Source organism: Physeter macrocephalus, chromosome 6 (genome assembly GCF_002837175.3).
Source record: "Physeter macrocephalus isolate SW-GA chromosome 6, ASM283717v5, whole genome shotgun sequence".
NCBI classification, from domain to species: domain Eukaryota; kingdom Metazoa; phylum Chordata; class Mammalia; order Artiodactyla; family Physeteridae; genus Physeter; species Physeter macrocephalus.
The window spans coordinates 49199310-49224615 of NC_041219.1; the positions used below are offsets into that span (position 1 = coordinate 49199310).

General features: G+C 58.5%; 1 protein-coding gene across 1 annotated transcript in view; it reads left to right on the forward strand.

The window, feature by feature from the left end:
• Positions 1 to 3975: 3975 nt before the first annotated feature.
• Positions 3976 to 25306, forward strand: part of CELSR1 (cadherin EGF LAG seven-pass G-type receptor 1) — a 170090-nt gene continuing 148759 nt past the window's right edge. The window contains exon 1 of the mRNA XM_024127151.2: positions 3976 to 7570. Coding sequence (XP_023982919.1) covers positions 3976 to 7570 — 3595 coding nt within the window. The remainder of the gene's footprint in view (positions 7571 to 25306) is intronic.

The window sequence follows — 25306 nt, forward strand, 5'->3', positions numbered from 1 at the left end:
ATTGTCGTGGCTTTTCTTGTTGCGGAGCACGGGCTCTAGGCACGTGGGCTTCAGTAGTTGTGGCATGCGGGCTCAGTAGTTGCGGCTCATGGGCTCTAGAGCACAGGCTCAGTAGTTATGGTGCACGGGCTTAGTTGCTCCGTGGCATGTGGGATCTTCCCGGACCAGGGCTCGAACCCGTGTCCCCTGCGTTGGCAGGCGGATTCTTAACTGCTGCACCACCAGGGAAGCCCAACTTCTGCCTTTATAAAAAAATTTCTATTTTTATTTTTTAAAAGCATTCAGTTCACGTGAAACACCTCAGGGGTGCATGCAAAATCTAAACACCAATTACGATTCACTGAGCCCGAGGAGGGGTGGCAGCCACTCCAGACACACAAACAGTGGGAGAGGTGCGGCCTCTTTTTGCCAGCGGCTCTCAGGGGGACACAGGAGAGACCGCTGCGTCCATCCACCCCCAAGGGAGAAGGGCAGGTGAACAGGACTCAGCCCCTCAGGTGGTGCTGGACAGGCCACCGCCGTGTCGCACCCCTTCCTGTAGCCCCGGCACGTGCCTTCCCCTCCTGGGCCTGGGATCACTTTCTTTCTTTCTTTCTTTTTTTTTGCGGTACGCGGGTCTCTCACTGCTGTGGCCTCTCCCGCTGCGGAGCACAGGCTCTGGACGCGCAGGCTCAGCGGCCATGGCTCATGGGCCCAGCCACTCCGCAGCACGTGGGATCCTCCCGGACCCGGCAGGCGGACTCCCAACCTCTGCACCACCAGGGAAGCCCTGGGATCACTTTCTACGAACAGTCTGGGTGGACAGGTTCAGGAGCCAAGCACAGACCTCCCCGGAAACAGGATGAAAGCTACAGCCCCTACCTCTCCACAGGCACGGATGGTGCACACACCATTTAATTCACAATTTCAATCACATCCGTGGAGGCAGTGATGAAGCCCTGTGATCACGTGCTCCTTGACAGTGACACACCAGTAAAGGTTACCCACAGTAGGTCTGCACCTGAGCCGGGCCTAGGCCAGCCTCTTTATGCAAAAGATCGCGTTAATCCTCCAACAATGTTAGGACTCTAGACTCTTGTTATCCCCAGTTAGATGAGGAGTTAGGCCCTGGCGAAGCTTACGCACCTAGATAGCGGCAGAATTGGAACTCGACCACGCTAAGACGCCAGCCATTTCAGATTCGTGATTTCTGTCCTGCTGAAGCAACTGGATCGCCCTGAAGTCACATCACAAGCTGCAGCCTGTTTTTAATTCCTTTCTCCTACGCCCCCTCGAAAATTCTGGACCGCAGCATGCATACAGAAAAGCACATAAAGCATGCATGTAGAGTTCAATGTAAGATCGCAAAGCCAACACTTGGCCAAGCCTCAGGCGTAGAAGTGGCCACGCCCTGCTCCCCAGCCCTCCTCCTGTGACCACACTCACATCATGTCCTTGCTTTTCTTAACCTTTTGCCTGGCTGCATGCCTTCTAAACAGTGTGGTGGAGCGGGCCTGCTTCTGACCTGTATCTGAATGGAACCATCATCTGCCTCTCAGTCTTTTGCTGGACAGCCCGTTACCAAGGTCTGTGCCTGAGTTCCTCTCCCAGGCCCTGGGACCGGGAAGTGGGTCCCTGCGATTCCCTTGCAGCGGGCAGGTGTCTTATTCCAGGAAGGCAAGCCCACACCCAAACTCATTCCCTGCGTTTGAATTTTGAAAAACCAGCAAGAGCAGTGCAACAGAACCTTTTGTTGATTTAAACCCAACCACGCTATTCAAAGTCCCTGTTGCGAAATAAGCACTCTAGGGGTTCTCCAGCGGGGGTCCCGGGGTCCCCTCCGGCCCCCACCCCCACGCCGCCGCCTCCCCTTCACTCCAGCTGGGAGCTTTCCACGGTGAGGCCGGGATGGGGAGGGTCCTCCCTGCCTTCCTGACCCTAAAACTCCTGCCCTCTGACCCTCCCCAGGAAGACGAAGGGCAGTCCGGGGAGGTCCTGGACAGCCACATTTTAAGGGATGGACTTGCCCCTCCCCGCCAATTTCCCTACTGGGCTTGCCAGTGGAAACTCCCAGATTAAAAGGGTCCAAAGCAAATCTACCTTTTAGGTCAACAGTAACGTCTTCAAATCTTTGCTCATGGGAAGAGAATGTTTATATTTGGCTTCAACCCCCAAACACTGTATTCAGCAACTTTCAACAATACTGGTCGAGTTTACTTACTGATTTATTATTTTGTGCCCCAGCTCCACACCTATCTGCACTCAGCTCGGGAAGGCGGCGGCCGCCCCCAGGTCAGAAAAACCTGCTCTGGAGACGAGTGCGCGACATCTCCCACCCCGAGCGCTGCTGGGACCGGGAGGGGCCTTGTCGAAGCAGAGACTCCGCCCCGCTCCCCACCGCCCCCGACCGCTGGGAGGCCGAGGGTCTAGAGTGGGTTCTGGCATCCAGAGCTCTACGGACGACAAGTGCATCTCCCCACCCGGCGTTGGCACAGTCCTAAAGCCCCGCCGGAGGAGGAGGAGGGGTGTCTCACAGTACGAATCCCCCGCCCCCAGGCTGCACCCCGCAAGAGGTGGGGCAGGTACCGTTTAGTTCTAAAGCGCCACCCACCCCACCCCCAATCTGCGCCCCGCAGGAGGCTTTGGTGTGCGTCTCAGTTCTAAAACTCCCTTCCCGGGCTGTTCCCCGCAGGAGTCGGCGTGCTGTCTCGGAGTTCTAAGTTCCCCCTCCCCTCGGTTCCCCGCCCCACGCCGCCTCCCGGGCCCGCGCTCCCGGCCGCCGCGCTGCGGCAGTAGCCGAGGGGCCCCGGGGCTGGACCGCGCGACCCCGAACGGAGCGCTCAGGCTGGTCGCACGCGCGGGAGACGAGCTCGCCTCCGCCGCCCCCAACCAACTCCGCCATCCCCAGCTCCAACCCCAAGTGTCAACCCGGACTGTTTTTCTTTTCGATTAAAAGTTTCGTTTTAAACCCAGTGGGACCCGAATCCGGTTAGCTGCCTATAGAATTTCAAAGTCCAGGGAAGTTTTGTCGGGTAGAGCACTTTGGCCTCCGGCATTTTGCTGTAACTCTGTAAGCGCCCCCCAGCAGCCGCCGCGGGGAGACCCGACCCTCTCCCCGGAACCCCCGCACCCTTCCCTCTCCCCTCCCGGGTCCAACCCGCGCGTAGGCCGGGGCGGCGGTCTCCGCGGACCAGCGTTGCCGGGCTGGGGTGGGGGGCTTTGGCCGCGCCCAGCACCCGACGAGTGGAGCCACCGCCCCACTGGTAGTAGCCGCACCAGGTCCCCCCAGCCCGCCTTTCCCGGGCCGGCTCCCTCGGCCCCGCCCACCAGGGAGGCAGGGTGGGGAGGCCGCCCGGGAGTGAACCCGGCCCCTCGCCCCCGTCACCGCTGCGCCCCCGCGTCTCCATAGCGATTCTCCCGGCGCGCACCTCCGGGCCGGCCCCCAGGCCCCCCGCTTTGAACAATACGCGGCGGGGCCGGGGGCGGGGCCGGGCCTGGCCGGGGGCGGGGAGAGCGCGGGCGCTGGGGGCGCGGGCCGAGCGCACCGCCCAGGCAGCAGCCGGCCGCCGGGGCCTGAGCAGCGCGGTGCGGCCCTGCCCGCTCCGGGAGCGCAGCCCTCGCCCCGCGCCGGGCCCGCCCTGCTTCCCACGCCGCCCTGCCGAGCCAGCGCGGGAGCCACCTGGAGCCACCTAGAGCCGCCGCCGCCGCCGCCGCAGGTTGATGCGCCGCGCCCTCCCGGGACGCGCGGAGGAGCCATCTTGAAACCAACTTCGCAAACTTTCGCAAAGTGCTCTCGAAGTGGAAGCTGCGGCGGAGACCGGGAGCCCGGGCCCCGGTGTCCCCGCCAGGGCCCCCGGGGAGGCGGGGCGGGAGCCGCCCCGAGGGCCCGGCACAGGCCGCGCGGGAGCCGCCCCCCGGCCGCGCCGGGTGGATGCGGAGCCGCGCCGGGTGCATGGATTGTGCTCGGGCGCCCGGCTCGGGCTCGGGCTCCGGGCCATGGCGCCGCCGCCGCCGCCGCCCGTGCTGCCCGCACTGCTGCTCCTGGCTGCGGTCGCCGCCCTACCGGTGCTGGGGCTTCGAGCGGCCGCCTGGGAGCTGCGAGTGCCCGGCGGGGCCCGCGCCTTCGCCCTCGGGCCCGGCTGGACCTATGCGCTGGACGCGGCGCGCACGCCCCGGGCGCTGCGGGAGCTGCTGGACGTGAGCCGCGACGGGCGGCTGGCGGGGCGGCGGCGCGGGCCGGGCGCGGGGCTCCGGGGCTGCGCTCGCCTGGGGGTACGCCCGCTGCCGCTGCATGTCCGCCTGGCTGCCCGTAGCGCCCAGACGGCGCTGAGCCTCCGCCTGCGGGCACGCGCGCACGGGCCCGGTTGCAGCGCCGGGCCCCGGCGCGGACGGGCTCTCGGCGCGGAGCTGCGCGCGCGGGCTGTGCTCACGGTGCCTGGCCCCGGCGCGGTGCTCTGCTTCCCGGGCCCCGGGGGCGGCGGCGGGGCCACGCTGCACTCGGCGCTCGAGGCCCTGACCACTTTCCCCGTCTGCAGCTGCCCGCCGCGCGCCGGGGCCCGTTGTCCACGCCGCCCTGTCTGCCTGCCGCCTGGTGGCTCGGCCCGCCTGCGCCTGCTCTGTGCCCTGCGGCGCGCGGCCGGCACCATCCGGGTGGAGCTGGCGCTGGAGGCGGCCTCGGGGACACCCTCCCCATCGCTGTCGCCGCCAAGCCTGCCTCAGGTCGGGGCGGGGGCGGCGCGGCGGGCCCGGCGGGGCGCTGGCGGCAGCACTACCCCGCAGTTCCAGCTGCCCAGCTACCAGGTGTCGGTGCCCGAGAACGAGCCGGCGGGCACCACGGTCCTCGAGCTGCGCGCGCACGACCCGGACGAGGGCGAGGCGGGGCGCCTGAGCTACCAGATGGAGGCGCTGTTCGATGAGCGCTCCAATGGCTACTTCCTCATCGACTCCGACACGGGCTTGGTGAGCACCGCCCGCGCGCTGGACCGCGAGACCAAGGACACGCACGTGCTCAAAGTGAGCGCTGTGGACCACGGCTCGCCTCGGCGCTCGGCCGCCACCTACCTCACCGTCACAGTCAGCGACACCAACGACCACAGTCCGGTCTTCGAGCAGTCCGAGTACCGCGAGCGAGTGCGCGAGAACCTGGAGGTGGGCTACGAGGTTCTGACCATCCGCGCCACCGACGGCGACGCGCCCTCCAACGCCAATATGCGCTACCGGCTGCTGGAGGGCGCGGGTGGCGTCTTCGAGATCGACGAGCGCTCGGGCGTGGTGCGCACCCGGGCGGTGGTGGACCGGGAGGAAGAGGCCTCCTACCAGCTGCTGGTGGAGGCCAACGACCAGGGCCGCAACCCGGGCCCGCTCAGTGCCACTGCCACCGTGCACATCGTGGTGGAGGACGAGAACGACAACTACCCCCAGTTCGGCGAGAAGCGCTATGTGGTCCAGGTGCCCGAGGACGTGGCGGTCAACACGCCCGTGCTGCGAGTGCGGGCCACAGACCGCGACCAGGGCCAGAACGCGGCCATACACTACAGCATCATCAGCGGGAACCTGAAGGGGCAGTTCTACCTGCATTCGCTGAGCGGCAGCCTGGATGTGATCAACCCGCTGGACTTCGAGGCCATCCGGGAGTACACGCTGCGCATCAAGGCCCAGGACGGGGGCCGGCCTCCGCTCATCAACTCCTCCGGGCTGGTCTCGGTGCAGGTGCTGGACGTGAACGACAACGCCCCCATCTTTGTGAGCAGCCCCTTTCAGGCAGCCGTGCTGGAGAACGTGCCTCTGGGCCACTCGGTTCTGCACATCCAGGCGGTGGACGCAGACGCGGGTGAGAACGCGCGTCTGCGCTACCGCCTGGTGGACACCGCCTCGGCGTCCGTGGGCAGTGGCGGTGCCGGGCCCCAAGACCCGGCTTCGGCCGCGGACTTCCCTTTCCACATCCACAACAGCTCGGGCTGGATCACCGTGTGCGCGGAGCTGGACCGCGAGGAGGTGGAGTACTACAGCTTCGGGGTGGAGGCGGTGGACCACGGTTCGCCGCCCATGAGCTCCTCCGCCAGCGTGTCCATCACGGTGCTAGACGTAAATGACAACGACCCCATGTTCACGCAGCCCGTGTACGAGCTGCGTTTGAACGAGGACGCAGCCGTCGGGAGCAGCGTGCTGACCCTGCGGGCCCTCGACCGGGATGCTAACAGCGTGATCACCTACCAGCTCACCGGCGGCAACACGCGGAACCGCTTCGCGCTCAGCAGCCAGAGCGGCGGCGGCCTCATCACGCTGGCGCTGCCGCTGGACTACAAGCAGGAGCGGCAGTACGTGCTGGCGGTAACCGCGTCCGACGGCATGCGCGCGCACACCGCGCAGGTCTTCATCAACGTCACCGACGCCAACACCCACCGGCCGGTCTTCCAGAGCTCGCACTACACCGTGAGCGTCAGCGAGGACCGGCCCGTGGGCACCTCCATCGCCACCATCAGCGCCACTGACGAGGACACCGGCGAGAACGCCCGCATCACCTACGTGCTGGAGGATCCTGTGCCGCAGTTCCGAATCGACCCCGACACCGGCACCATCTACACCACGACGGAGCTGGACCACGAGGACCAGGCCGCCTACACGCTGGCCGTCACCGCTCGGGACAACGGTATCCCTCAGAAGTCCGACACCACCTCCCTGGAGATCCTGGTCCTGGACGCCAATGACAACGCACCGCGGTTCCTGCGGGATTTTTACCAGGGCTCCGTCTTCGAGGACGCTCCCCCGTCAACCAGCGTCCTCCAGGTCTCGGCCACGGATCGGGACTCAGGCCCCAATGGCCGCCTGCTGTACACCTTCCAGGGCGGGGACGATGGCGACGGCGACTTCTACATTGAGCCCACGTCTGGCGTGATCCGCACGCAGCGCCGGCTGGACCGGGAGAACGTGGCCGTGTACAGTCTTCGTGCCCTGGCCGTGGACCGCGGCAGCCCGGTGCCCCTCGGCGCCTCCGTGGAGGTCCAGGTGGCCGTCCTGGACATTAACGACAACCCTCCGGTGTTCGAGAGGGACGAGCTGGAGCTGTTTGTGGAGGAGAACAGCCCGGTGGGCTCCGTGGTGGCGAGGATCCGGGCCAGTGACCCCGACGAAGGCCCCAACGCCCAGATCATGTACCAGATCGTGGAAGGCAACGTGCCTGAGGTCTTCCAGCTTGACCTGCTGAGTGGGGACCTGCGTGCCCTGGCCGAGCTGGACTTCGAGGTCCGGCGGGACTATGTGCTTGTGGTGCAGGCCACGTCAGCCCCCCTGGTGAGCCGGGCCACCGTGCACATCCGCCTCCTGGACCAGAACGACAACCCGCCGGTGCTGCCGGACTTCCAGATCCTCTTCAACAACTATGTCACCAATAAGTCCAATAGCTTCCCCACGGGCGTGATTGGCCGCATCCCGGCCCGTGACCCTGACCTCTCGGACAGCCTCAACTACACCTTCCTGCAGGGCAACGAGCTCCGGCTGCTGCTCCTGGACCCCGCCACGGGCGAGCTGCAGCTCAGCCACGACCTGAACAACAACCGGCCGCTGGAGGCGCTCATGGAGGTGTCTGTTTCTGGTGAGTGGCCCTGGGGGCTCCGCGGGGCCGCCTGGAGAGCTGCGGGGACCTGCCCCGAGCCCGCCCGGCTTGCCGGGCCGCAGTCAGGCAGGGCCCGGGTAGCTCCGGGGATTTGTGGCCTCCGGTTGGATGGTTGGTTACCGCTAGCCCAGGGCGTGCCCCTCAGCCAGGCCAAGAGAGTGAGGGGGGCACGGCACTGCTGCCCTCAGCGTTTTTGCTGGGAGCAGGCCTGGGCTTCTTCAAGTTCAAGACCAGGGCTTCCTGGGCTTTGCTCAGAGGGTCTGGCTCCCGAGTTGTGCCATCAAAACCTGGTCTCGGGGGTTATCTGAGCGTCTGGTTTGCTTGGTGATGCTGTGTAGTCGGCTACATGCCTGTCTGGAAAGGTCAGAGGTCACTGTGCGCCCACGTGCCAATTAGTTCTTGGGTGGGACCGTTGGAAATTGCCGGATGGGTCCTTGAGTCACCCTGCGAGACAGCTGGAGTTCGTTCCTTTCGTGTCTCTTTTCTGTCTCCTCCAGGTAATAACAGTCGGGCTTATGTGTGCTCACCTGTGTGGGAGCTCTTTGAAAGCGCAGCCTCGTTTGATCTTGGCTTCAGCTCCTGGACATGGACTTGTAATTTGGATGTTACTTAGAGGCCCGCCTGGGTTGGTGGTGGAGCCAGTGTGGGAACCCTGCTTGCCCGCTCTGGGCTGGAGAGAGGATGTCTCAGCTCAGCCAGCCAGACCCAGGCAGTCAGGGGTGGGTCCTCCGTGCTGCTGACCTCCCTGTGTCAGGTGGAGCTGCGGGGCCAGAGAGGGGAGCAAACAGGAGGACACAGAAGAGAGAGAGAAGGATTTGGCCGGGCCAGGGGCTGGATTGGGGAACAGTAAAGAGACCCTCAGTGGCTGCTGCGGGCAGGTGACCTTAATTAGGAGACCAGACTATCATCAAGAAAGGCTAGGATGGGCTTCCCTGGTGGCGCAGTGGTTGCGCGTCCGCCTGCCGATGCAGGGGAACCGGGTTCACGCCCCGGTCCGGGAGGATCCCACATGCCGCGGAGCGGCTGGGCCCGTGAGCCATGGCCGCTGAGCCCGCGTGTCCGGAGCCTGCGCTCCGCGACGGGAGAGGCCACAACGGAGGGAGGCCTGCGTACCGCAAAAAAAAAAAAAAAAAAAAAACAAAAAAGAAAGGCTAGGATCTGTGGGTTGAGTCAATGTTTCAGGTGAATTGTTTAAACAATAAATTATTACGATACAGCATACCCACGGGAGCCCTGGAAGAATTAAAAAGTTAATTTTCGGATTCATTTTGTTTCTGCATTTGGCTGTAATTCTTTATACACTAAGGATTGGGTAGGAAACAGTTTCCAGTTGTTTGCTTATAAAATCCGGAACTTACAGGTCCAGTTTTGAGGCGACGCGATACCGCGACATTGATGTTGTCGGCCTAGTCTGTCTGTAGCTGAACATTGTGGGTTTTGGGAAGTTGTGAATGTGCGTAGAGAATACGGAATAGGCCTTTAAGGAGAACTGTCAACCAGGATTATGGATTTTCCAAACAGCAACAATTTAAAAAAAAGCCTCTTTCACAAATTTCCATTTGCATTTTCTCTTTCTTTATCCCCCTGTACTACTTTACCTGCTAGATAAAGCAGAGTGGATGGAAAATGTAGCCCATATAAAAATGACTTGGGGGGACTTCCCTGGTGGTGCAGTGGTTAAGAATCCGCCTGCCAATGCAGGGGACACGGGTTCGATCCCTGGTCCGGGAAGATCCCACATGCCGCGGAGCAACTAAGCCCGTGCGCCACAACTACTGAGCCTGCGCTCTAGAGCCCGTGAGCCACTACTGCTGAGCCCAAGAGCCACAGCTACTGAGCCCAAGCGCCTAGAGCCCATGCTTTGCAACAAGAGTAGCCCCCGCTTGCCTCAACTAGAGAAAGCCTGCGCGCAGCAACAAAGACCTAACGCAGCCAAAAAAAAAAAAAATGACTTGGCAACATCATAGGGTTTTGAATTTACAGGGGATACGGTGCTTTAGTGGGAACGGGTGCACGCCGGGAGCAGGGATGTTTTGTGTGTCTGAAGCATCAGGAATGTGGCCCCCCCATCATGGCTGGATAAAGGGTTTAAGATGGATTTTGTTCAAAAGAAGTTAGTTACTGAGGGCCGTCTTGCCTACCTGGTGGAACCACAGCCAGGACCACAGTTGAAGGTGGGTTGGGTGCTCCATGCTGTGCTGTAATCGTCCCAGTGATCCCGTTTGGGCTTCCAATCCTTGTGACGTACCCTCGTGTCAGTCAGGCACTGGGGCCTCATGTCCACCCTCCCAGATGATGATCACTTTGTACTGGGTTCTGCCTGGATATCCAGCAGTTTTGTAAACTCTTTTACCTACACCATCACTTATTCCTCTGGTACCTGGGAAGTGAGTGGCAGTAGGCGGCTGCCCATTATACAGATGAAGAGACTGAGGCTCAGAGCTGTTACGTCCCTTCCTCAGGGTCACATAGCTGGCGAGCAGGAGCACCAGGCATCCAACCCAGATCTAAGCAAAACAAACCCTCCCAGATGATGATCACTTTGTACTGGGTTCTGCCTGGATATCCAGCAGTTTTGTAAACTCTTTTACCTACACCATCACTTATTCCTCTGGTACCTGGGAAGTGAGTGGCAGTAGGCGGCTGCCCATTATACAGATGAAGAGACTGAGGCTCAGAGCTGTTACGTCCCTTCCTCAGGGTCACATAGCTGGCGAGCAGGAGCACCAGGCATCCAACCCAGATCTAAGCAAAACAAGCTGGCTCTTCACACTCCCCTCTCTTACCTGAGAGAAAAGTTTTGTTTTGTTCTTGTTTAATTGTATTTCATTTTAGTTACCTTTAAAAAATATAAATTTATTTATTTTTGGCTGCATTGGGTCTTCGTTGCTGCACGCGGGCTTTCTCTAGCTGCGGTGAGGGGGGCTCCTCTTCGTTGCGGTGCGCGGGCTTCTCATTGCGGTGGCTTCTCTTGTTGCGGAGCACGGGCTCTGGACGCGCAGGGCTCCTCTTCGTTGCGGTGCGCGGGCTTCTCATTGCGGTGGCTTCTCTTGTTGCGGAGCACGGGCTCTAGGTGTGCGGGCTTCACTAGTTGTGGCACTGTAGGCTCAGTAGTTGTGGTGCACGGGCTTAATTGCTCTGCGGCACGTGGGATCTTCCCAGGCCAGGGATTGAACCCGTGTCCCCTGCATTGGCAGGCAGATTCTTAACGACTGCGCCACCAGAGAAGTCCCAAATGAAAAGTTTTGAGGAATTAGTTGCTAAGCTGAATTGTTTCAGGGCCGAATCCTTGCCCTGGTTTAAGTAGGCACCTTGGGATCCTCTACAGCCCTCCGACCATTTGACGACTATTTAATGCTTCAAAGAAAAAAATATTATAAACTCTAAAATGTGTAATTCCCAACAGCAAAGCTGTGTGTGGAAACAGAACAAAACAAAAAGATTAGCCTTTGAATTAACTAGACTTGGATTCTTAGGTTTTTTAAAAGAAACAATGGGGAAAGCTGTGGTTTCAAGCTCACAAGCTATTTTCAGTGAAGTGTGATTGGCTTCCCCGGGTTTACGGCCATGCCGTGTGGCCTCTAGCACATTATTACCGCCCTTGAGGTGCTGTAAAGAAGAGCCCATGGGTCTTCCCTGGTGGCGCAGTGGTTAAGAATCCTCCTGCTAATGCAGGGGACACGGATTCGAGCCCTAGTCCAGCAAGATCCCACATGCCGCAGAGCAACTAAGCCCGTGCACCACAACTACTGAGCCTGCGCGCTAGAGCCCGCAAGCCACAACTACTGAAACCCGCGTGCCTAGAGCCTGTGCTCTTCAACAAGAGAAGCGAGCGCAATGAGAAGCCCGCGCACCTCAACGAAGAGTAGCCCCCGCTCGCCTCAACTAGAGAAAGCCCGCGCGCAGCAACAAAGACACGAAGACGCGACACAACCAAAAATAAATAAATAAAATAAATAAATAAATAAAAAGAAGAGCCCAGCTGTCCACTAGGTTTTGTGGAAGCCATGCCAGGAAGGGCTGGGTGCCTCCAGAAGTGGAGCCGCTGGGAAGGTGCACAGGATTCTGGGGATTGGGGGGGGTCGGGGAGGGGGATGGGGTATGTGGTACCCAAGATGGACACGCTTGGGAGGAGGGCAGCTCCTTTTGCCTGGATGGGGGTGTTAGTACAATCTTTGGACTGGGAGCAGATAGTGTGGATGGTTTCATGGAGCCCACCAAGGACAAAACACTGAAAGTTTTCTGAATTCGGAGTATAGTCACATTCAGATTGCTCCCGTTTTTAGATAACATCCAGTGATACATGGTGTTTGTTTTATATGTGACAGTTTTTTTTTTTTAATTTTTAAAATTTATTTTTGGTTGTATCGGGTCTTCGTTGCTGCGCGCGGGCTTTCTCTAGTTGTGTCGAGCAGGGACTACTCTTCGTTGTGGTGCGTGGATTCCTCCTTGCGGTGGCTTCTCTTGTTGCAGAGCACAGACTCTAGGTGCACGGGCTTCAGTAGTTGTGGCACATAGGCTCAGTAGTTGTGGCTTGCAGGCTCTAGAGTGCAGGCTCAGTAGTAGTGGCTCACGGGTTTAGTTGCTCCGGGGCATGTGGGATCTTCCCGGACTAGGGCTCGAACCCGTGTCCCCTGCATTGGCGGGCGGATTCTTAACCACTGCACCACCAGGGAAGTCTCTATATGTAACAGTTTTTGAATGAGATTTAAAATTCTACGGTAGGGGCTTTTGTACTCCGAATGTTTGTAAGAGCCATGTTTGCATATTTTAGAAGGCAGCGTGGCTAATAACCCAACGGGACTGTCACGTGTGGAGTCCCTTAGGTAGTTTTTCTAGATGTTGGTCATTTAGTAACACGGACATTTTAAATTCAACTTGAACACGTGTGTCCCTGTGGGTGTCCAGCCGTGAGCTGCACATCATGGAACGCGGCATTTGGTGCAAAATGACCTCGTGCTTGTGGGCATGTGGGCCAGTGGGGGTGGGAAAAGTAGCATTTTGTGGGATAAAAATGATTGGGCCATGAGTCATTCAGACATGTCAGAAAATACTGAAAGTCGTGAAATAACAAGATTGAATAACCTTTATCCGTTTACTCTGGTGGGGACTCGATGGGATAAAGCCGTCCAGGCTTGATAAAGTTTTAAAAAGTGTTTGCTGAGTTAAATACAGGATATCGTAGGGGCTGTGATGGCCAACAAGGAAACAGGGAGATGGGCATTGTACCAGGCAGCGTCTGGAGGCAAGCGTTATGTTTCTTTTCTGAATCTTACCATGTGGAAAAGGATCAGACCAGCTTAAACCACGTCAGTCGTCGAACTGGATTCTCCAGTAACATAACTTGCCCCGGAAGAGTTAAGTACTTTGGGAAGCTAGTTAACTGTCTCAGGGCTTCAGTATCTGGAGGTAGTCACTTGGTAATATACTTTCAGAAACACTGGCTCAGAAACAAGGGAGTGTTTATTTGTTTATCGAGCGCCTACTATGTGCCTGGCCTACTGTGTGCCAGGCCCTGGAGAGGGAGGTTGGGTGGGGACAGTCGATAGACAGGGAAGTGAATTCAAGGGGAGCGTGGGCTGGGGACTCCCCTGTGCCAAGGTGAGTGTGATATGCCTTCCCAGCGGGGGGCTGGGCATGGCTGAATCCCCTCCCCCCCAGCTGAGCTGCTGATGGGGGTGGTGGATGGAGGGGATTAGGGGGGTTAGATGGTGAGATGTGGAGGTGAGGGTGGGGTTGATCGGCCCACGTGCTCCTCGTGCTAGGACCCTCCCCCACTTCCCCCGCACCCCGACCCTGTGCTACCTGTCTGCTCCTGCGGCAGCCTCATCAGTGGAAGGTATTGTCTCATCGAGGAGCAAACCAGGGCCCCAGAGGCTCGACGCCACATCCAGGGCGCCCAGCTTGTGGTGGCAGCTTTGGGATTTGAACCCGGGACGGCGGCTCCCAAGCTGTGTTCTCTCAGGCTGTGCTTTTGGGAACACGCAGATGAAGATGGGGTGAGGAGGTGTGTGCACCAGGGGAGGACCCTGAGGCCACTTTGGACCCCGTGCAGCTGGGCACCTTTGACCTTGTCGTGAAGACGGTTGGATGTACAGGTCTGGGCAGGAGAGACCAGCTGGGGCCACAGCCAGAGGTGGTGAGCATGGCCTCCGGGGTGACAGAGAGGGCCATGATGGCAGCAGGGGTGGAGGGCACTCGGGCAGAGGACCCCTATGGTGGGGACATGGGTCAGGTGCAGCCTGGGGGGGCCCAGGCAGGCTGGACCTGCACGAGAGCTGGAGCTGGAATAACCCCCTGCAGGAGGAAAAAACCAAGGGTCCGAGGCCCTGAAGGGGGTCACCAGTGGCTGATGGCTTTTGGTGTTCAGGGAGCCTCAGGACAGAGGTGTCACTTGGGTTAACCAAGGGGAGGTCCTTGATGGTCTCCACGAGAGCCGCGGTGTTGGGGGGCTTGAGGAACAGAGGACTGGGTGGCTGGGTACGGGGGAAGGTCAGAGGGAAGGTGGGAGGCCATGGGGACCCAGGCAGAGTTGACAGTCAGGAGGGGTTGACCAGTTAACGTGCACAGGCATCCCGGCCCGTCCTGCAATGCTGCCTGCTCGCGCAGGTGTTCGTCTGTCACAGGCGCTGGCACCTTTGGGGGGCGCTGGACTGGCGGGATAAGCCTCAGTGGCAGTCAGGGGCCTGCTGTGGCCGAGCTGAGTGTCCGTGGGGCTGCAGGAGTCGGGCGGGGACGGCAGCGTCTGCTTCTCTTTGAGTCACGGGACCCCTGATGCGGGAGCAGGAGGGCAGGGGAGGATGGGCGGGGGCTGAAGGCCACAGGTGACCTGGGCTCGCAAGGACCCAGCTTTCCCCATCTCAGCACTGGCTACCTGGTGACATGAGATCTCCATCTGTCCCCACGTACCACTGAGGGTGACAGAGAGACTGTTTTTTTTAAATCCGGGAAAAGTTGCAGCCCCATGAGCCCTCTGGAAGGAGGGGGGGGCGCTGATATCACACCTGGAAAAGTGACTGGTGTTGGTGACGCCACAAGTCTGTCCAGAACCTGCTGTCACCACTGAAAGTCCACTTTGGTGTGGCTGATGCGTGCACCTGTCCATTTGGACACCTGAGAGCAGAGACCCGTTAAGAAACCAGGTGGGTGGGAGGGTGGGGGCCGGGGCCCTGGTAGCAGAGTCTGTGCCCCCGGGGCGTGTAGTCTGGCTGGGCCGCCGGCACTTGGTTGCAGACAGAAGTCGATTTTTTTTTTTTTTTTTATGGTGCGCGGGCCTCTCGCTGTCGTGGCCTCTCCCGTTGCGGAGCACAGGCTCCGGACGCGCAGGCGCAGCGGCCACGGCTCACGGGCCCAGCCGCTCCGCGGCATGTGGGATCTTCCCGGGCCGGGGCGCGGAGCCGCGGCCCTTGCAGACAGAAGTCGATTTTTTTTTTTTTTTTATGGTGCGCGGGCCTCTCGCTGTCGTGGCCTCTCCCGTTGCGGAGCACAGGCTCCGGACGCGCAGGCGCAGCGGCCACGGCTCACGGGCCCAGCCGCTCCGCGGCATGTGGGATCTTCCCGGACCGGGGCGCGAACCCGCGTCCCCTGCATCGGCAGGCGGACTCCCAACCACTGCGCCACCAGGGAAGCCCAGAAGTAGATTTTATCAGTGGGGCAGAGAGTGCGGAAAATATTCTGAAGGTTGGCTTGATTCTTTTCAACTCACAGCCTTGGGGGAAAATAGTTTTCGATTTTTTCTTCTACTCTAACCTGAACACGTAGGTTCTTATAAAAGCCCTTCTTGGATATTGGGTGGAGGAGGGATAGTAAATAACCCTCTTCCTTCTGCATTGTTTGTTTTGGAAGGGTAACCGGGGTAACTCGGGTTAGGGACCCAGGCTGCAGTGGACAGAGGGTAGTAGCCTTTCGTTCTTGGGGACCCGGGCTCCCCTCTGCTTTGCCCTGTGGGCCTGAGGCTCGGCACACAGTAGGTGCTCAGCAAATCTGTGGATTATTTATGGAATGATCCAGAGGGGTCCGGGGGGAGGGGCCATGTGCCGAGGCCAAGGGCGGCTCCTCCTCTTCTGCTTTCACTTAGAGGACAGATGCGGGGTGGGGGGAGGGGGCCTGTGCAGAGGACAGGCCACTCTCAGTTCCTTCCACGCTTGGCTGGGAGCTTGGCCCGGGTGGAAGGAATGGGCTGTTTTCAGGAAAACTCCAATGGCTGAATTCTGCTTTTGCTTCAGGTAAGAACTTGTGGCTACCTGGCTAATCAAGCACCTTTTTGGGCGTGAACATTCCGAAGCTGGGAAAAGCCCAACAGGAGGCTTTATCATTTTCATCACTCTGTTGAGTGTCTCTTGATGTCCTGGATAAAGGCCATGGTTTTTTCTTAAACACACAGACACGCACACGTACACATATAAACACGTACGCATGTACGCGCGTCTACACACGAACAGACCCACATGTGGTTTAAACAACTACTTTAAAGGCAAACTATGTTAGAATAAGCTTTCCTTCCACCCACCGCACTACTGGGTTTTAACCTTTGCCGTCGTGGTGGAGGGCACGTGGGCCAACACAGGGGGTCCCTCGGAGCTGGGGGCCTTGTGCAGGGGTTTGGGAATGCATGGAGGATGGGGGACCCCGTGGAAGGGGCACTGTGCTAGCCCTTGGCCGGCGGACACCACCGTGTCAGATCCGCAGTGCCGGGGAGGTCGGCGGCTGAGGCTGCAGGGATTGGCCTTGTGGGCACCTTTCCACGTGCTTTTCCGTTGGAGCTGCCGGTGCAGGTGAACTTCAGGTGGGCAGGCGAGCTGGTGTCCTTTCTCCATGAATCTGGTGGGCGAGGTGACAGTCCCTCCATTTTCTAGGCAGGAACCTGAGATGGGCTGCCCCGCCCCTCACCTGTCATCATGTTTCCTGAAAGGGTGGACGCTTCCGGGTCCCCAAATGCCTTGTGCTGGCTCTGGGGAGCTGGGGGGTTATGGCCCCCCTCCCTAACCACTCCTCTCCCTGGCAGTGCCCCCCTCCTCCTCTTTGCTGTGGCTTCATGGTCCGGGGTCGGGGCCTGGCCCTCGAGGACCAGGAGGCCCACGGTGCAGGAGGCTGGCCTCAGAGCCGGACGGAGACCAGCATCTGGGCTGGTCACATGAGAGCACGGTCACCGTGCTGTTCTGGCTTGTGTGCCTGGGCTCTGCCTGCGTCATCTCACTGGCATCTCAGAGAATCCTCACTTCGCAGCGGAGAGACTGAGGCCGGCGAGCTGGTGGTGGGGAGGGCCAGGCCCAGACCCTGGTGTCTGAGTGCTCTAACTACTGTGGTGACCACCCCTTCAATCCCCACCTTCGGCCAATGGCTGAGCCCTGGAAGGGGGAGCCCAGGTTTGGGGGTTCTGAGGATGGAAGCTCGGTGCGAGTGACCACGTTGCCCAGAACAGGAGGGCTGAGGGTCATGTGTGCATCAGGCCTGATTCCACGGGAGCACTCGGCCCTTCCCCCCTCCCTCGGATGAGCAGGGTGGGGGAGCAGGGGGTACTGGGGAGCTGTGCCCGAGTCTCTGGGGGGGTCTTCTGTGGTGGAGCTGTGTCATAGGAAAGTGTGGAGTGCAGGACCGGTGTGCACCAGGTGCAGGGAGGAACCAGAGCCAGTGCAGGGGTCAGAGCCACAGGCAGGGGAGGTGGACACCGAGGAGGAGCCCACACAGAGCAGCTGTGCCCCCGGGGGGCCTTCCGGCTCCAAGAGCACAGATTCTGCTGGCCAGGGAGCCTCCTGCCAGCCTTCCCTCTTTCCTTCCCTCTCTCCCTCCATCTGTGAATCAGGAATTTTCTCTCATTTCTTATAATCTGTTTTTACTGCTGGTTCTGTAGCTTTCTTATCTTTTTAGGATTTTTAAAATACTCTAAATTATACTTCATTAAGGTAAACTAACAGCAAGTAGTGTAAATAAAGTCATATGCTCTTTAAGCATTTGGAGATAAGAGCTTTCTTGCCAGGCAATACACTTTTATCAGTGAGTTTTTTTTTTTTTTTTGGCCGCTCCTTGTGGCTTGCGGGATCTTAGTTCCCTGACCAGGTATTAAACCCTTGCCCCTTGTGGTGGAAGCGCAGAGTCCTAACCACTGGACCACCAGGGACGTCCCTGTGAGTTGACTGTTGCAGGACCATTTCCATAGAGTGAAGTAGTTCAGCTGCTGTGCAGCCCTGCGTTGGAAAAGGCCAAGTGTGGCCACCATCCCAGCAGCTGTCCTGTGTTGTGACCTAGCTCTAGTATTGGGGGGAGCGTGAGGGAGGTTTGACTGGTGAGGAAGCCCGGGTGGCATGCCCTCGTGCTGATTGCTGACACCGGTCCGGGTGGCCCTCTCTGGGCCTTGGTGCCCCCATTGAAATGGGGGTGGGGGTGGAGTCATTGCCCAGGACCCTCCTCTCGACTCCTACCCTGTATCATTCTGTAAGTGAAGGGTCCAGCCTGGGCTATGACTTGGGAAACCTTTTTCTTGCCATGCACCGTGCAGGTGCTGAGAAATGATCACGTTTAAAAGCTGTTACGAAATACTTTCATATCCAGTATCTGATAAGGGAATACCATCCAGAACATGTAAAGAACTCCTGCAACCCAACAGCAGAGAAACAAACAACCAGATTAAACAATGGGCAAAGGACATGATAGACATTCCTCCTAAGAAGGGAGCCAGATGGTCAACAGGCAAAAGATGGTCAACACCACTGATCATTAGGAAAATGCAAATCAGAGCCACAGTGGGACGCCACCTCAGACCTTTAGGACGGCCATTATGAAAACAAAACAAAGCAGAAAATAGCAAGTGTGGGCAAGGGTGTGGAGAAATCCAAGCCCTTGTGCCCTACTGGGAATGTAAAATGGTGCAGCTGCTGTGGAGAACAGTGTGGTGGTTCCTCAAAAAGTTAAACATAGAATTGCCATAGGATCCAGGAATTCCACTTCTGAACATACACCCAAAAGAAGTAAAAGCAGGGACTTAAACAGATATTTGGGGCTTCCCTGGTGGCGCAGTGGTTGAGAGTCCGCCTGCCGATGCAGGGGACGCGGGTTCGTGCCCCGGTCCGGGAGGATCCCACGTGCCGCGGAGCGTCTGGGCCCGTGAGCCGTGGCCGCTGAGCCTGCGCGTCCGGGGCCTGTGCTCCGCGACGGGAGAGGCCGCAACGGTGAGAGGCCCGCGTACCGCAAAAACCACAAACAAACAAAAAACCCCAGATATCTGCACACCCATGTTCATAGCAGCACGATTCACAATATAGCCAAAGGTGGAAGCAACCCAAGTGTCCATTGATGGATGAACGGATAAGCAAAAGTGGTCTCCACATACCACAGAATGTTATTCAGCCTTAAGAAGGAAGGGAATTCTGACACAGGCTTCCACGTGGATGGACCTTGAGAGCATTGCGCTCATTGAAATAAGCCAGACAGAAAAGGACGAATATTGTAGGATTATTTGAGGTTGCTAGGGTAGTCAAATTCATAGAGATGAAAAGTAGAATGGACGTTACCAGGGCTGGGGACGAGGGAAGGGGGGTGGGTTGTTTGATGGGTATAAAGTTGCAGTTTTGCTAGATGAAAAGAGCCCTGGAGATGGATGGTGGTGATGGTTGCACGGTAATGTATTTAATGCCACTGAGCTGTACACTTAAAAATGACTACAGTGTTAAACTTTACGTACATTTTACCACAGTTAAAAAAAATGCCAACAAAGCAAAACTGTTCCGGCCACTCAGGCGCTGGACAAGTGGAAGCAGGTGCCTTTGCCTTGTGGATCCCCCCCGCCACCCCCACCCCGAGACCTGCGCCCTGATCCCTTTTGTCTTGTCCTGGGTTGTGATGGCATCCAGGCCCCTTCTGCAGAGCCCGGGTGTCTCATTCTTTGTGTTTCTGAGCTCAGCCTGTGGTTTGACATCGTTCACAGCAAAAGGGGCAGATACGTTAATATAAATTTGGCGTCTGGTACGTGAGTAAAATCTCTTTGGTGTTTCACTGTGTATTAGAAGCCGCAAAGATGAACATGTACCTTGCCTTTAAGGCCCAGGGTGAGAAGAAGGGTCCTCGGATCCCTGGGTGCCCGGCTGTCCCCAGGGCCTTGCAGCCCAGCCTGGGGAAGGAGGTTGGCTCGGGGTTGGGGATCCAGACCAGAGGCCAGTGCCTCCAGCTGGTCCCACGGCTGCATGGGAGGAGGCCAGCGGAGGGGCGGGGTCACTGCTGCCCGTCCCGCGTGCGAGGCGGGTTCTGCTGTCCCCAGCCTCACCCTGTCATGTGGCGCCTCCCCCCATCAGGACCAAGTCTCGGGTTCAGTACAACTTGGCACATGTGCCGGTCCAGGCGTATTTTTGTTGGCATTTTGACACATGTAAGCAATTGGGTGTGATCTTTCCTTTTGCATTTTTATTGAGTTGACATTCACATAACATAAACCATTTCAAAGTGGACGATTCAGTGGCATTTGGTACATCCACAGTGATGTGCAGCCACCACCTGTCTCTTTCTAAACGGTTTTTGTCACCTCCAGAGGAAACCCCATACCCATTATGGTCACTCCTCCTCCCCTCGCCCCCCAGCCCCTGGGGAGCCCAGTCGTGTGGTCAAGGGTCAGCCAAAGCCCTTGCCCCGCCAAGGTCTGGCCGGGGCAGAGATTCTGGCGGCGTCTTGGGGTTGTTTTGGGCCATCCTGTGCGAGATTCCCCACCGGGCACTTCTGCTGCCTCTTGGTTCCCTCTGGAGCTTTGCCTGGGCTGCGCACAGAGGATCTGAGGTGTGGGTTCCTTAGCCCGCCCAGCCCTCTCTCTGCACCTTCTGTAAAGTTCTGCTTCACTTACAGACTTTTACAGGCTGCATCCTGGGCTCAGATCAAGCCTCCTAAGAAGCCAAGGGACTTGTGATCGGCTGGATGTTAGACTGAGTGAGAGGGTCGGCCGATCCTGTTAGGACCAGTCCTTCAAGGTTACAGACCTGCTGTGTCAGCTTCGGGGGGCTGCTGTAACTGGTGCCTTCAAACAACGGACATTTATTCTCTCCCGGTCTGGAGGCCACCGATCCGAGAAATCAAGGTATCGGCAGGTGCTTGCTCTGAAGCTGTAGGGCTTCCTGTCTCTTCCGGGGGTTGCCAGGATCCTCAGCCTGCAGCTGCATCACCCTGGTCTGCTTGCCTCCGTTATCACCTGGCCCCCTCCCTGTGTGTCTCTGCATCTTCTCCTCACTCGTAAGAACTCCAGTCCTACTGAGTTTTGTTTTCTGGCCACGCTGTGTGGCATGCTGGATCTTAGTTCCCCGACCAGGGCTCAAACCCGAGCCCCCCGGTAGCGGCAGCGCAGGGTCCCGACCACTGGACCGCCAGGGAAGTCCCTCCAGTCCTATTGAGTTTAGGGCCCGTTCCACTCCTCTACGACGTCATCTTAATTTATATCTTTATCACATCCGCAGAGACCCTACTTCCAAATCAGGTCACGTTCACAGGTACCGGGGTTTGGGACTTGGATGTATCTTTTGGGGGGACACGCTTCAACCCACTATAGCAGCTGCCTGCATGCTCGGGCACATAACTGATTTCTTTCTGTTAAATCGGGTGACGGAGTTCTGCTTTCCCAGTGGAACCCACGGTTTGCCCACCTGAACACCTGGAACACAGCAGGGTCTCCCTTAATGTACCGACCCATCGGGATCCTCTCCTTTTCTGTCTTACCCTCAGGCTCCTCTAATTAGACTGACTGTCACGCCAGATGAGGTTTCCTGTCAGTTGTGATCACACAGGTTCCTAACTCTCTACTCACTTAGGAAATCATAACGGCCTTTGCGCTTAGTGGATGTGCGCGTGCCTCCAGATGTGTAGTGAACAGAAGGTCGGTGTGAGGGCAGGTAAGCATGTTTTTAAGATGAGAGCTCACCCTGCTTTGCCTTTTGTGATTTGTTGCCCTGGGACCCGACTGTAAGAGTCGCCTTTTCGATTCATCCTCTCTTCTAAGCGTGGAAAATTCTCTAATGTGTAATTGAAAGTTCCCCCAAATCTTCAAAGAAGAGAGAATGGAAAATATTAAGGTTTATTGTTCTGAGAGATTTCCTGTGCATCCGGCACGTGGCCATCGGAGGTCAGGGGTGTGTGCGTGTGCGCCTGTGTGTGTGTGTGTGTGTGTGTGTGTGTGTGTGTGTACGCGGGCGCGGAGAGTTACAGCGTGTGTGCAAGGGCACCTCACTGTGGGACAGATTTGCCCAAGGAAGCGGGATTGGGGGCCAGCGGTTCTGGACCCAGACAGCGCCACTTGCTGCTAAGTAGAAAATGACAAGTGCTACGTGAAGTCAGTTTTGGGGGAAAACCAGGCGGAGGTGACCCCGAAGGCAGGAAGCTGAGGGCTTCAGGGTCGGGACAGCTGTCCAGGCCCCCGGTCTGGCCTGGGAAAGCCATTGTGTTTTTTGCAGGAACCCTGCTTTCCCTCCCTTTGTTTCTGTCTCTCATCAGTCTGGCATTTTTTGAACCAAAAGTGAATTTGGGACAGTGTGGGAGCTGACCAAGCTCCTTCAGGGGCCAAACTGGTGTGTGGCAGCTCCTTTCTCTGTAGCTGGGGAGCCCGGGGGTGGGGGGTCTTTTTCCCTCTCTGTAGTGACCCCTCCGTCAGGACGCCCTCCATCCTGCTTCCCCGGAACCAGTGGGTCTCTGCGTCTGCGTTCTCTGGAGCTGATGACCCCAGCCTCGGGGTCTTTCCCTTCTAACCCCCGCTTAAAAACCAAAAAGGGCGTCTCCTGGCTCACCCAGCCGGGACACGGGTTTGAGTAGGATTCGCTGGGTCGGCGGCAGGTGCTTTGGGGCAGTAGGGAGGCACTGTGACGCGTAGCTAGGGCCACAGCTTCCTGTCGCAGCCCTGGGGTGTGGCCCCTGTCCTGAGAGTTGTTTTCAAACATTGTGCAAACTGGCGAGAGGTGGAGAGAACGGAGCTGAAGGGCACGGGGCCATGGAAAGTGCCAGGAGGAGCCATGGCGGCGAGGGGAGCTTCTTGGTGTGTCCTTTGCCGTTGTTTTGTTTTACAAGGTCACACGTGCATTATCCCTGTCGGTGGGTGCTGTCTGATAATGTTCTTGGGGTTGGCTTAACAGATCCTTTTAGGGAGGAAGCCTTTATTGCTGCCAGCTAATAACACGAGTTAAACCTGAGCTTGTCATTTCTGAGCACCGTCTTGTTTACCGTGTATGCGTGCCCGCAGGACAATTTACTGAACATAAAACCCAGCAACCTATAGCCGTCACGAAGTGGACAGTCCAATGACATTTGGGACATTCTCAGTGCCGTGCCAACCATCACTCCTGTCTGGCTTGGGAATATTTTCAACTGGTGTACTTTTTGGTTTACTTTATTGATATTTGAAAAGGTACTCTTAAATCACTAGCCTGTCAGTGCCCATGATTGCGATTGGTTGCTTTTAGCGGAGTGGTGGTTGACTGTCTGGTGGGAAGGGAGGTAGGTGTCCACCCTCATCCTTGTGGGGCTTGTCTGCGGGGGCCGAGCCTGGAGCTTCCGCCCGAAGAGCCAGAGACACAGCTTTGGGTCTCAGCCGTGATCTTTTGCCTGCCCCCATGCCCCGGCCGACATTGGAGTCACTGTGGGACCCGGGGAGGTTCACCGTATAGGACTTCAGTGCTAAAACTGAGCAGGTCCTGGGCAGAGCAGGCCGGACTGTCACGTTGCTGTCCCCTAGCCTGACAGTCCCTCTTGCACGACGCCCTGGACTCCATCTGAGTCCGCGGGCCACATCAGTCACATTCAGGCCTGTGGTCCATCCAGGGTGCCCCCAGCCGGTGCCGACCAGGCCCCATCCCGAGCCCCAGACCTAGTCCACTGTGCCCACAGCCTGCCCTCTGTCAGATGTGTCTTCTAGAGTTTGCTAGTCTCCGCCCCTCCCACGTGTTGGCCTGAGGCCTTCCCACCCGGTAACCTGCAATAACCTACCTGCCCGGGGCTTAAACCGATGCCTATGCCTCCGCCCCCTTCCCCACCCCCTGCGCTTCCACCTGGACTGAGCAGGTGTGTCTGGGCCTGAGGCTTCCTCACCCCTCATACCTTGTCCCTAAGTGGAATTCTGCCTCCCATACCCCACCCCAGTGTCCCACCTGCCAGAGCCTCAGCCTCCGCTCCTGGAGACCTGGCCTGGCCCCGGGATGGCTACCCAGCGAGTCCTCAGACCAAGGGCCCCCCGGAACCCCTCCCTTGGGGCACTTGCTCATGGGACGACGCCAGGAGGGAGAACTGAGCTCATTGTGTGGCCCCGGCTGCCCCCACGGTCTCCCGAGCATCTCGTGTGTGCCCTGCTCCTCCTGCCGTGCCAGTCACCCCTTGGGGTCGAGGCCTCGTCCCTCCCAGCGGCCTGGCTCTCAGGGAGGTGTCCTTCCTGTGAAACTGTGCCCCCCCACCCCCCGCCATCGGCCCATCAGCATCCTGGGCTTGGCAGGTACGCCCACCGGCCTGCTCATAGAAGCTGTGCCCTCTGGGTGCTGGTGAGGCTAGGCTGGGTAATGTGCTTCTGGAGACATGACGGTTAGTACCTTACACAGAAGATCTGACTCTCCCAGGTATTCTCTAGACTTTCCTGCTTTTTAAAAAGCTAATTTTATTCACTGGATGAGCAGGTCAGCGTCCACTTGGGGAAACAGAAGCCACCCTAGGTATTTCAAGCAGAAAGGAATTTGACGCAGGGAATTGGGGCTGGAGGCAAAACCGGGTTGTCTGTTCCCCCACCCCTCAGTCTCTGCCTCTGCTCCGTGAAGGCCCGTGGTCACCTTCTCTGGGCTGTCCATGCCACCCAGGGGTTGGACCAGGTCAGTGACTTACGACATTCCTTCAGCAGCAGAGCTCCTCACAGGAAATCACGGGCTATAAGATGAGCCCATTCCAACTGGGTGCCCCCTGGGGGCGCTGGGGGAAGGGGTCCCCCCGGGCATCACGTGAGCGACTTGGCCACTGAGGTGATGCCCCGGGTGAAACCACAGTGTGGAGGGTCCCCACCCATTGGGTGGGTGTGTGACAGTGTCCCTGAGCTCTTTTTTTTTTTTTTTTTTTTTTTTGGCGGTACGCGGGCCTCTCACTGTCGTGGCCTCTCCCGTTGCGGAGCACAGGCTCCGGACGCGCAGGCTCAGCGGCCACGGCTCACGGGCCCAGCCGCTCCGCGGCATGTGGGATCTTCCCGGACCGGGGCACGAACCCGCGTCCCCTGCATCGGCAGGCGGACCCTCAACCACTGCGCCACCAGGGAAGCCCCTGAGCTCTTTTTTTTTTTTTTTTAATTTATTTTACTTATTTACTTTTGGCTGCGTTGGGTCTTTGTTGCTGCGCGTGGGCTTTCTCTAGTTGTGGAGAGTGGGGGCTACTCTTCGTTGTGGTGCGTGGGCTTCTCATTGCAGTGGTTTCTCTTGTTGCAGAGCACGGGCTCTAGGTGGTGGGCTTCAGTAGTTGTGGCACATGGGCTCAGTAGTTGTGGCTTGCGGGCTCTAGAGCGCAGGCTCAGTAGTTGTGGCGCACGGGCTTAGTTGCCCCACGGCATGTGGGATCTTCCCGGACCAGGGCTCGAACCCGTGTCCCCTGCCTTGGCAGGTGGATTCTTAACCACTGCGCCACCAGGGAAGGAAGCCCTGGCCCTGAGTTCTGAAGGCAGCACGGGCTTGGGGTGCGGAGTTTGGAGTGGACTCCGGCAACCCAGCGCGGCTTGGGGCACTCGCCCGCCGGGCTGAA